We start from the raw sequence: 11,829 nt of genomic DNA, 5'->3' as shown, positions 1-11,829 counted from the left end.
TAAAAAGGCATCGAATTGCATTTCAATGTTTATGCACCTTGAAAGCTTGCGCTAAATCACACAAGTTATTTAAATACATTCTTTAATATTTATGCTTTGTTGTTTTAATAAAGACTTCTATTTTTAAATAAAAATGCATAATTAAGTGGAACAGAATATTTTCTTCTTTGACGTGTTTAATCATGCCTGTGGGAAGCTTAAGTTGTTCTGATTATAAAGTCCAGACATTACCATCTACTAAGTAGCATCCTGCACTCAGTAGGTGCTCAATAAATATTTAATGATCAACTATTATGTGTCTGACTCTATGTTAAATTCTGGGGCTACAACAGAGAGAGAGAAAAAAGATATGGTTTCTGCTCTAGCAGAGCTAGTAATGCAATGAGGGTGTTAGACATTAGTTATACCAATGAGTGTAGGCTTCCAAAATGAGATCAGTATTAGGAGAAATGGGAGCCCTGTCTGATGAGAGGGTATCACAGAGGGACTTAAACTGGTGGTAAACATAGAGAAAGCAGGAAGACTTCCCTGAGGATGTGAGGGTTGGGCTGGGATCTGAGGGTTCAGTAGGAGATCACTGGCTCAAAAGAGAAGATTATCCAAGGCAGAGAAAATTATGTGAGCAAAAGCCAGTGACAGGAGGGAGCACGGTGCATTTTGGGGGACCTAGAAGAAGGCAGGTGACTGGTGTGGCCAGCACAGACTGTGCTGTGAACGAGGGTACACATCTGGGCTGAGGAAGCAGAGGAGGTGAAACCCAGCCCTGCTCTCCTTGCCAAGTGAGAGCCCTGATGGGACGCTGCATTGGTTTAGAGGAAAGGGCATCTTTTTCCAGCTGGGCTGCCCAGAAGAGACACCTTCATGTAATTCCCTGCAGAGTGCCCTAAGTGCTAATGTGACCCTGGCGGCTGGGGCATAGCAAGGGAGAGGCGGCATGAGGCCAGGGAAGGCGGGGGAGGCCACTCAGGATGGGGAGCCCATGCTAAGGATGTGGGCCTTTATCCTGAGGGCGATGAGGAGCTAATGAAGGGTTTTAAGTGTGTATATGTGTGATGAACAGATTTGCATTTTGAAAAGATCACTCTGGTTGCAGTGTGGAAAACCAATTAGAGGGGCATCAGAGTGTAAAGGGGGTATAGTTTGGGGCAGAAGATCATGAATTTGGTATTGGACTACTGAGTTTCATGTGTCTTGCGAGTACCCTAGTGGAAACACCAGGTAAGCAGTGAGCACAGACAAACTATATGTATAATATTTAGTTTTAGTTGTCATAACCCCCAAGTATTGGTCCTAGGGCATGTAGCAACTTAATCTGTGGGTCCATAGGGAAAGAGAAGGAAGCTACCTATAGGCAGGACAGGGACTAGTGGTGTCCACCCCAGTGCTAAGGCTGGCTCTCAAGAGAAGGTGTCCATGGTCCAAATCAGTATTCCGGTGAACCAGGGAAGGTTGATAGATTCAGCTCAGTGCAACGAAAACTCCAGAGAAGATTATAGTCATAGTTAGGTTGGTGGTGATGCATTGCTCCTCCTGGTGCAGGTGGTGGCAGAGATTTTGGACATTTCAGATATGATCCTAGGCAGGGACCAGTGGTGGGGTGGGTATCAAGATAAAGTTCTATTAATATTTATGTGGAAAAACGACTGGCGTTGGACAGATAAGTTGGAAGGGTCTAATATGCATAGGGATTTAGGACAGGGTGACAGTCACAGAAGATGATTAGCGTACAAATCTAGAATTGGACAGACTCTAGCCATGCTCATTAGGAAGACAAGGTGAGCACTGGTGGAGAGTATAATCTCAGTAGGCCTCTCAAAGCCTCATGAGCATTAGCCCTGGGCCCCGGGGGTACCCAGCTTAAGGAAGCAAGTTCAATTATAGACCCCCAACTGCAGATGGAGTGGGCCTCCAGATAAATGACTGGGATTGGTCAGGTTAGGACTAGGAACTGGGCAGGTTTGAATCTGTAGGTTGGAGGCCTTCAGTACCCAAAGGTGGGCAGGACAAGAGATGGCAGGGGTTCACAGCAGCAAAATCAGGAGCTCTGTGAGTATAAATTATAATAAGCAGTGTTTCTTCTCTCTTTCACGTCGGTTACCACCGTAGATGCTCTCGTAGCTCTATCAATTCTGTGTGGAGGAGTGAAGTTGTGTGTGCATGTGTTTGTGCATGTGCTTTCATGTGTATGTTCACACATGTACCTTCTCTTCCCTACCAGACTGGGGTAAATTCTACAGAGGTAAAGAAAAAGTTGGAGTCACCAAGTCCAGAGAAGAGAAGGCCAAGAAATAGAATCTTAAGCAGTCATTCAATACAGCTCCTTATCAGCAGGCAGGACTTAAGCTAAACTTATTACTCTTAATAATAATGCCAGGCACTGTTTTAAATATTTTACATGAATCAACTAATTTAATCATCACAATAACCCCATAATACTTCTGGGAGGTCATTTATTATTAACCACACTTTACAGATAAGGAAACTGACACACAATTGAGAGGTTAAGTAACTTGCCCAAGGAGCCAAGAGTCAAGTCCAGACAATCTGCTCCAGATCGTCATGCTTCATGTCTGTATCACATTGGAAATGATGAGGAAATCTACCAGTTCTTTAGGGCTGATTTATAGAAGTGATTTAGAGATCCTCCAAATTCTAGATTCTGGAATTCAGTGGGCTCAACGCTGTCTTCCTTTCCTCCTAGGAACACTCACAGGCCTCATGAAGGATAACTGAAGATGGGGGGAGGAGCAAGGGTGATTGCACTGATGTCTAAGAAGTGACCTGGGAGGGGATGAGAGACTAGCCATGTGGGAGGAGGGTGGCCGGGTACTGGCGAGCCTGGTCAGGAAATCTCAGGGCTCCCCAGCCTCATCTCACAAGAGGTCTTGGGCACATGGCAGCTTCCACCCTGAATCCTACCATCAGCCCCCCTTGTCTTCTACAAACACATGTAGTCATGGCATCTGTATTCATTGCTCAAGAGGTAAAAGAGGGTGTGTGCTGCAGTCTTCTCTTCAAATAACAACTTTGGACCTGCAGCACTGTCTCTGTTCTTTCTAGAAACCTCTCTTTATAGTGGATCACAGACTAACACTTATTATGAGCTGTTTAGAGTGAATGAATGAACTACTTAGTGCAATTTAAACTACAAGACAGCTTACAGGTACATAGCTTAGTCACAGCACATGATTTCATCTGGCTTAACACCCAGGTCTGCCTTCGGGGTTCCAACCTGGTTCACTCCAGGCAAGAAGGTGATCATTTTGTCCACCTTCATTCTACAGAGAAACAGAGTTCTTTCTGGTCAGGTTTATCTACCCCCAGACCAGCCCACCGGCAGATAGGCTCCGGGAGTTCCTCAGCTGATGAGCCTGTCCTTGTACTCTACCCTTGCAGTTCCTGAACTCGTACCCTTTCTCTGGCAAATTTGCCACAGACAGTAGGATCTCCAAGTCTCACCTGCATCTGAAGAGATTAGATTACTTTTCTTTGATCTAGAGAAAACAGGCATGCAATTCTGACAAACCTAAGACTTGGGAGAGAAGTCAGTTTCTATCAGTCCATTTTAAGTGACCCTAGGACTTTTGCCCATGTGGTGTTTCTTGTTACTATGAGTTTGCTTTCTGGTTGGAGGATTGGGATGAGAGATGCAGTGAAAGCTCCTGGCTGGATCCAGTCTTCATTTTCCTTATGAAATGCATTTGTCCATCATGCTTCAAAAGAGAGATGCAATCTTTCTTGCTTCCTGGAAGTCGTCTTTGGGAGCCAAGGGCAAGAGGTTCAAAGTGTAAAACAAGAAAGACTTAAGAGTCACCCACTGAAAATCTCAACCAAGTTGGAAATCTTAGGCTGTGATGGAAATGTGGATGGTCATTCTCCTTCCAAACCCCTATTTCCATTTTTCCCTTTTGACTCTTTTTTATGAACAGACTTAATCAATGACAGAGATGAATGTGCTGGGATCACATACAGTTTGGGATGCAGCTGAGGAGTCTGGTGCTGCCGACTCCATCTCTTTACTCCCAGTATAAAAAATCAAAGGAAATCCCATGGGGCAGGAAGAGATTCAGTTGTCCCTTAAATCAACAATACACAAAGCACTCGGGAATACGAAGAAAAGAGCTCTGAGAAGATACAATCGGGAGGGGCTGCACCTGTGCCCAGAACATTCTTTCTGAGATTCTCCCTTTTATGCCTGACTCTCAGTGGTCCATTTGGACTCAAGAAGGAAACAAAGAGAATTCCTTCTCCTCCTTGTTGTAGTTCTCTAGAGAAAGGTGTTGTGTTTGTAAAGGAGCTCTTCTAAGATTGAGAGAAACTAAAATGGAAATGAAGAAAGTGCAAGAATGCATAAGCATCTACAGGTTTAAAATACAGGTATTTGCACATTAGAAAATACTAGTTATTGGTAAGGGAAGCCCAGCCTCGTTCCATACCCTGTCCTTGGGGTCTTCCCACAGTCCCTCTCTTTTTGTTCTGGAAATGTCACCCTTCCAAGTTCTGGGATGACATGCTAGTCAGGTAAATGTTTGAAAGTCCCTTACGGTTATTAGTAAAAAGGTGACCTGCTGGCCCATCCCCAGGGAGCAGGGCACCTCTTAACTTCCTCCAGGACCCCACTTTTGAGGAGCGAATGTGAAGAGTCTGGACACACCGTCTGCTCACTGCAGGGAAGGGCTAAAAGGCTCTTTCTTCCTAGGGTCCCTCCACAAATTCTGGCAGCGTCCACGGCACTGTAAAACAAAACAAGAGAAAGTTCGAGCTCCCGCTGCTAGTTCAGTTCATTTCAGCTTCTGCTTTTCTGCAGGCATCAGGTACATTATAGACAGGGAAATTGCGTTTCAGAAATAGCACCTGTCGGAGACCGGCAGGCACCACCCCCCACCCCCGTCAGCACCAAATGGTCTTAATTAACTTTGGACACTTCCGCGCCTCACACTTTATTTCTGAATGTTATTGAAAGTTGTCAGAACTTGTCTCACTTTTTTTCTTTTATTATTAATGTGTAAATACAATGCCTCAGGAGTGTTACTAAAACACAGAATCTAATCCCAGGAGATTAATTTATGAACGCAGCATAGGGTGAAGTTGCATCCTGGTGACTGCAAATTGATGTTGGTAAGAGCCACAAGCATTGGCCTCTCCAAACCCACAGGGATCCAGAAGGCCAAGGGGTCTGGCAGCGAGGGGGAGAACTGGACTCTGCTGATTTTGGAAACAATCCCAGGACATAGCACCTTGGGTTCCCCTTGGCAGGGGAGATGAGCATCAGGCCTCCTTTCTCTCCTGCTGGAGCAGCGTCCCCTGCAAGTCCATCCACTAGCCAAGTCCATGGGCGTTTATTGAGCACTTATGCTACATCAATCTATGCTCGGCTCTGTGGGAATCAAAACAAGCAAAGCAGTAGTTACTGCTTGTGATGACCTTACTTCTGTGGGGGGGAGTCAAACGTAGGCATTTGAAACTACTGGAGAACAAAGCCAGACTCTAGCAAGTATGGGACTGTGTGCAGCAGATTTTAAGTGCACGGTTTTTGGTGGAGAGGAGAGTCAGTGTGGACTAGAGTGATCGGGTAAGTCCTCTGGGCAGAGGAGTTGCAGGGATGGATGCGCTGATCTCAAGCATAAGGCCATGGGATTAAGGAGGAGGCGCCAGGGTCCTTCCTAAAGAGCAGGGGGGCTTGGCTTTTGGTCAACGCAGTGGCACCTGTATTTCTTCAGAGGAGCTTAGGCCAGGCAATCTCATGGGAAGGTGGGGAGAGCTCATTTGTTCAGAAGGTGTGCTCTATGTCAGCTCGAGAAAACATCTATCCATCCTTGTCCAAAGAGGGTAGCCAAGCACCCCCGGCCCAGTATCACCCATCTCCACCTGCTGGGAGCTCTGAGCACTGAGGAGGCAGAGGCTGGAATTTGAGGGGTGGTTGGGACAGACAGAAGAGGAGGGTGCCCAAAGCCAAGGGGAGGAGCTGGGGCAGGGTTACCAGCGGCCTGGGGGTTCAGCCAAGCGGGCTGCGATCCGGGATATGCAGGTGGTGGTGGAGGCTGGGGGGAGGAGAGGGGAGCTGGGCCTTCCATTCCTCCTGTTGGTCTTTCCGAGACCAGAGATGGGTGGTTCCTGTGGTTCACAGGGACATCCGTGTGGAGGGCGGGGTTTAGCTCCCGCCCGCTCCTGGAGTATGCTGGGGGCCCCTCCCGCTCCCTGCGCCCCCTCTCCAGCCTCGCTTCCCGCTCCTGCGTCGCGGCCGGCCCCGCCCTGCCTCTTCCTGCATCGGGTTCGGGCTGAGGTCCGGCGCACGCCCCGAAGGGAGGCCCGAGGTGGCCCGGGGCTCCTCTCCCGGAGCTGGGGAGGGCCTGGGGGCCGGTGGAGGAGTCGCCCGGCGGGGCTGCGGCCCGGCGCGACTGCAGCGGCCGGGGCGGGGCAGGGATGGGCAGGGATGGGCAGGGGGCTCTCCCCGCCCCTCCCGGCTCCAGCGAAGCCACCGGAAGAGATGGCGACCGCTCCGCCGAGCGCTCGTCGCCGCGGGAAGCAGCCGGTGGCCGGCCGTGCGGCAGGAGCGGGCCCGGGGAGTGGTTGCGGGGCCGCAGCCCGCAGAGCCGAGCACCGGCGAGCGCCTGCCGTGCCCGGAGCAGCGGGATTGCCGCTCGCTCCTTCTCCCCCTTCTGTTCCAGCGCGTCTCTCCCGCCACCTCCGCGCCGGCATCCGCCCCAGCCCGCCAGCCCTGCGTCCGCGCCACCCTCCCGGGCTCGGCAGGCCTGGGGGTCCGCACAGGGGGGCCCAGAGGGGAAGGGGTGGCAGACGCCGCCTGGCAACGGGAACTCTTCTCTTCCTCGACATTCAGAACCGGGAGAAACCGGGGAAGGCCCAGCCCTGCTCTTTAAGCAAACCGCGCATTTCAGCCTGAGCGTCCTCCCGGCGAGTTGGCTCCGAGTGTGTGTGATGTCCCAGATGCGGGCAGGTTCTTTCTCCCCTCTCCCCTGTCGCCTGCTGGGCACCCCCACCACGCAGGATGCTGTAGCCCTAGTCACTAATTAGCCCGGGGGCTGACGAGCTGCTGGGGAGAGTCGCAGGAGCCAGGAGGGTGTGACGCTGTGCACATAGTAGGTGCTGAAAACATGCAAGGACATAAACCAGGCGGAGTCCGTGGCCGCCCTGGTTGCTGGGGGAGTGAGATGCAGAGCAGCCGACCATCAGCCGGGAGACAGAGGTCGTGGCCCCGGCAGCTCAGCCCCATTAGCTGGGCTGGTGGGAGGCAGCCAGGGCTTTTGAGGGCTCAGACAATCCCTGCGATTGAAGGGCTGCTCTTTGGAGTCGCTGCCAAACTAATCTCAGGCCGGCAGCCTCAGGCCTTTTCTTTAGTCTCAGCCTACTCACTGGCTCTGCCCGTCAGAGGAGGCCCACCGCCTCCTCCTGGGGCTGTGGATTAACCCCTAAAAACTGAGTTTTGTTTGCAGAGCTTTCTCCAAAGCTGAGGGAGCCTCTGAAGCCTCCTGTTCTGGCTGCTTGTTGACAAGGGGGATCCTCGAGGTCAGACAGTGCTGGCAGTGGCTCAGCCCCTGGCCCCAGACATACTCGCAGTCTGGGAATCTGCCAGGAAGTCTTTCTCACCTGGCCCAGCCTGGCAGTCCTGCCTTCCCCCGCCCTGCCTGCCTGCGGGGCAGTCCTGAGGCCTTTTCCTACAAGCTCAGCCCCACCCAGCTAAGGAGCCTGTATTCACTGGGCCAGGAGGGCACTAGCAGCTCCTCCTTGCCGGCAGGGGGAATGCTGTGCTCAGATGTCTGCCGGCAGATTCTGGGTCCCCTTCCCTTAATGGCTACTAAAGTGGTCCCATTCATGCTGCTGGGACTCTACCTTAGTTTCCTAATAAGCACTCTGGCCCCACAGCTCCAGTCCTACCCTACTGAGATACTGGCCTTCTCTCTGGCCCTTTTCCAGGGAGCTGAGCCTGTCCCTCTTGGCTTCCTGATGTCACTAAAGTCATGCTCTGATAGGGTTCATCACGTGGATCCACAGTTGTATTGCCTTCCTGCCTTTGTGGGTCTCTGCTGCCAGCCCCCCATCAAGATTTTGCCCCCCCTTCTCCATGGGTACCAGCCACACCCTGAATCAAGCTCAAGCCCCGCCCTCGACTAGCTTCCTGTAGCCTGCCAGGCTCCCTGTACTGTCTCTTTATCTGCTCTTTTGATAGAGAACAAGCATCAGCAGTGAGCTTTACGTTCCTTCTCTACTTGTGTTTTGGATTTAACTCTCAAGATTCCTAACCTCCCACCTGGGCTGAGTACCTTCCCTTCCAGTAGCCCTCATAGATGAGGCACTTCTTTGAGAATCTGGGGTCATTATGAATAAGCTCTTAGTGCAGTTACACCACTTAATTGGGTGCTTTCTTTGAGGCACACACTGTTGTAGGCACCAAGGATAACAGAGATGAAAAGGTGAGGTCCTACCAGCTCCCGGAGACTCATTTGTGATGGAGAACGAGGAAAATAATCTAAGGTACAATATGAGGAAGCTGTTACAAAGGCAGATGCTAGCAAAAGAGGGAGCGTCAGGGGACTTCTCTCACCTTAGACCTAACGGGTCCACTAGTCCCTGCCAATCTAATCCAAAGCACACAAAGTGGTTAGGGGAAGGGCAGTGCGGGTCTGATTTCCCACTGTGTGCTTGGTGCTGTGTGGGGTATGGAGGTAAATAAGACCCGGTCAGGGTCTTTGACCAGCAGGAGCTCAATTGCAATGGAGGTGACAGAGCCTTATAGCAAGCAACTCCAACAGAAGGCACATGGAGAAAAGTGCTATGAGTACAGCGTAGCGTAGTACAGATTGAATGAGTACAACCAATATATTATTGATTTATGAGGAAGAAGGCACTTTACTGAAAAGTTTTGGGGGAGACTTCATGGAGTTTTCCTTGATTATATGTCTTTATTAAACATTGCTATCAAATAACCCTTGTCTTGCACATGGGATAGGATGGGAAGTTATTATTTATATTTCTATGTTTGAGTACCTACCATTCTCCCTGACCGCATTTTTGGTAATGGTACTATAAATTTCTTTTGAGGAAACACCTTTTATGTAACTCTCAGTGCTTTGAGTTGGGTAGGGCTCCCTTCCTCGTTCTTTCCCTTCAAGTGGAGTCTGAGACTCAGGAGTGAACCCATCATCATCATATTCCAAGGCCTAAGGCATGGTGATTGCTTCAAGGACAAGCCCAATGAGTGTCTGGCTCAGGACTTAGGTGACCGATAGCAAAAAAGTAGCCCTTTCTCCACTGCACTTGGGATTGTGAGGATGTGATCCGAGGCAGCTGCTGCCATCTTGCTGCCACCAAGTCTTGCATAACATGGAGCCAGGACACAGGAAGCCCAGCCAAGGGATGGCCAGAGAGAAACTTGATCCGGGGGACAGTTTCCTGAGCCACCTACCAGGTACCTAAAGTCCAGACTGAGCCCTGGATCTCTCAATTATACAATCCAAAAAATTCCCTTTTTATTTAGGCACTTTGGTTGGGGTTTCTATCACTTGTAACTAGTAACCAAAAAAGTTGTAACTGATATGTGTTTATGAGGCTCTCCCATGTGCTTAACTCTTTTTAGCTATAACCTCTTATTTGATAGGTAGCTATTTCTCTGACTTTGGATGAAGAATCCAAGGCTCAGCAAGGTTGGAAATCTGGGAGTTGGGAAGCTTTCTCTGGGACAAAGATTTAGGAAGCTCAAGCAAGGTCTTGAAGGGCTCAATCTTCAGGGAAAAAAAAAAAAATCAAGCCTCAGTCAAAAAAACAGTTGTAGAAAAATAACAGATTCTTCTTCTAGATCCTCAGTCCTCTTTTCCCACTGTTCCTGGCATGGCTGTTGGCCCTCTCAAGGCGTGGGAAGAGGCAGGACTCATATTGTTGGTAGATATGTAAATTCTGTGGGCTGGTAGATTTGTGGCTCTGTTTGCAAGGCTATAGTTATTTCTGCAAGACATCAGCGTAAGGAGATACCAGGTCACCGGAGCGGGTTGAGGGGCAGTTGTACAAGGATGGCAAGAAGCCTGGAGTCATCATGCAGCCTCATGTGGTCTCTGGATGGCGGATGCAGGAGAGATTTCTAATTCAGCCCTTGACCTGCCCTGTCCATGCCAGACGATGCTCCAGGCAGGGGAGAGTTAATGACCAACCTCCTTCAGGAAAGAAAAAGGCTTCAATAACAAAACCCAACAGCACAGAGGGAAGAGACGCAAGTTACCAGCCACAGAAGCTTAAAAAGGAACCCACCCACAGCTCTCGCTACAAATGCTTTTAGCCACACGTTAAATCTTCCCTCTAATGGCACCCCCTGTTAAACGAGATATGTCACCCGACCTGAGGAGGCTGACTTGAAAGGCAAATAGTTGGAAGTGATTCCACACGTTATTAGTGAGAGCTGTTCTCACATTTCTGGCAAAAATAATGGAGCTGAGGTCTGAAGAGATGACTAATACCTCCCCATTACTGACCTGAGGCCGGCATCGCATTGTAATCCTGGCCACGCGGCTGGACCTTCAAGCATATTTTGCGGCGCTTGTCCTTTGGGTGCTTCTGCTGGATGGCTGTGTAAGTGCTCACCTGGGCCGCCCGGACCATTGAGACAAGGAGGCTCTCCTTCCCGGGGCAGCTCTCACCCCAGTGGGGCAGGGCAGGAGGGCCACGGGCCACCCAGAGCTGAAATGGCCCAGCCTGATGACTGGGGTGAGTCCCCAGCCTCAAGGAAGGGCTGCATCGGACCTGTCCCAGACTCACAGACATCCGTCTTGAGCCTAATTTTACCCAGGGTTTTATCATCTTCTTTAATAGCCTTTATGGACATTTTATAGCCCTTCCTGTTGGGAAATTCTCAGAGTTTAATCTCAAGCTCTCCCGTTAAGATGTTAACCTGTGTCTCCTTTTTTTCCCCTTCAATAGCACAGGAGAATCTGAGATTTATAGACATTAAATAGAGGATTTAACAGAAGCTGACATTTATTGAGGGCTGACTACGTGCTAGTAACTACACGTGGGCTCCTTTCATATACACACAGACAGGGCAATGGCTTGGGTCGCCGTGACCTTGGGGTTGATATATCTTCCTAATGGACATTTTTCATTCCTCATTTCCCTTGACCTCTAGTGATATTCAATGCTCCTGACCACTGTTCCCAGTTGAAACGTCCTGGATTCCCTTCATCCATCTGGGAGCTACTTCCCAGTCTCCTTTCAAGGCTCGTCCTCCCCTGCTATCTGACATCTAGACACTGGAGTTCCTCCAGACCTAGCCCTCTTTGTTCTTATTCTGTCGTCTCCCCAGAGGTGATCTCCCCGCCGGAGTGGCCTCAATCATCACCATATGCCAATGGCACCTTCGTGTGCCTCCAATCCAGACCTCCCCTGTACACTCCAGAGCTGTATTTCCAACAGGGCACCTGACGTCTCTACTTTGCTGTCTTGAAGCTGCCTCCTGCTAAACGTTGTCTAAACTGAACCCACTGTCTTCACTCTCAGTCTTGGCTCTCTTCCACTCTTCCTTTTCTCCACGTGCAGAAAGGCTGCATTTCCACTTGCACAAGCTAGAAAACTGCCTCTCTGTCCCCCTTATCAAATTGATCACCAGGTCCCTGTGATTTTACTTCCTAATGATTTCTGGGCTCTCCTCCTTAGCCTGGATTCTCTGCCACTACCGTAGGCCAAAGGGCCATCATCTTCCACTGGTTCTAGCCTCCCAACTTGTCTCATATATGCTGGCCTTCCGGTCTGTTCTGCACACTGCAGAGGGCTCTTTTCAACACTCAAAGTTGGCCATGATGCCTATCCTGAAACTCTGCATTTCTTTTC

At 50.0% G+C, this 11,829-nt stretch overlaps 1 protein-coding gene across 1 annotated transcript; it reads right to left on the bottom strand.

Moving 5' to 3' along the window:
* Positions 1-4,699: 4,699 nt before the first annotated feature.
* Positions 4,700-10,605, bottom strand: LOC123641976 (basic proline-rich protein-like). The gene is made up of 4 exons (XM_045556916.1): positions 10,479-10,605; positions 5,981-7,024; positions 5,238-5,377; positions 4,700-4,733 (listed from the first exon to the last, which is right to left on the bottom strand). The coding sequence occupies exons 1-3, from the start codon at positions 10,603-10,605 to the stop codon at positions 5,361-5,363; spliced, it is 1,188 nt and encodes a 395-aa protein (XP_045412872.1). The 3' UTR covers positions 4,700-4,733; positions 5,238-5,360.
* Positions 10,606-11,829: the final 1,224 nt, after the last annotated feature.

This window comes from Lemur catta, chromosome 7 (genome assembly GCF_020740605.2).
Source record: "Lemur catta isolate mLemCat1 chromosome 7, mLemCat1.pri, whole genome shotgun sequence".
NCBI lineage: Eukaryota > Metazoa > Chordata > Mammalia > Primates > Lemuridae > Lemur > Lemur catta.
The sequence above is the reverse complement of the archived record's forward strand: the minus strand, read 5'-3'. Positions and strand labels throughout refer to the sequence as shown.

Bases quoted from the DNA above. Each gene is read 5' to 3' on its own strand.
- LOC123641976 (XM_045556916.1), bottom strand. From the start codon at position 10,605: ATGGTCCGGGCGGCCCAGGTGAGCACTTACACAGCCATCCAGCAGAAG. The intron at 7,025-10,478 runs GTCAGTAATGGG...CGGGCTAATTAG, and splicing joins CAATGCGATGCCGGCCTCAG to TGACTAGGGCTACAGCATCC.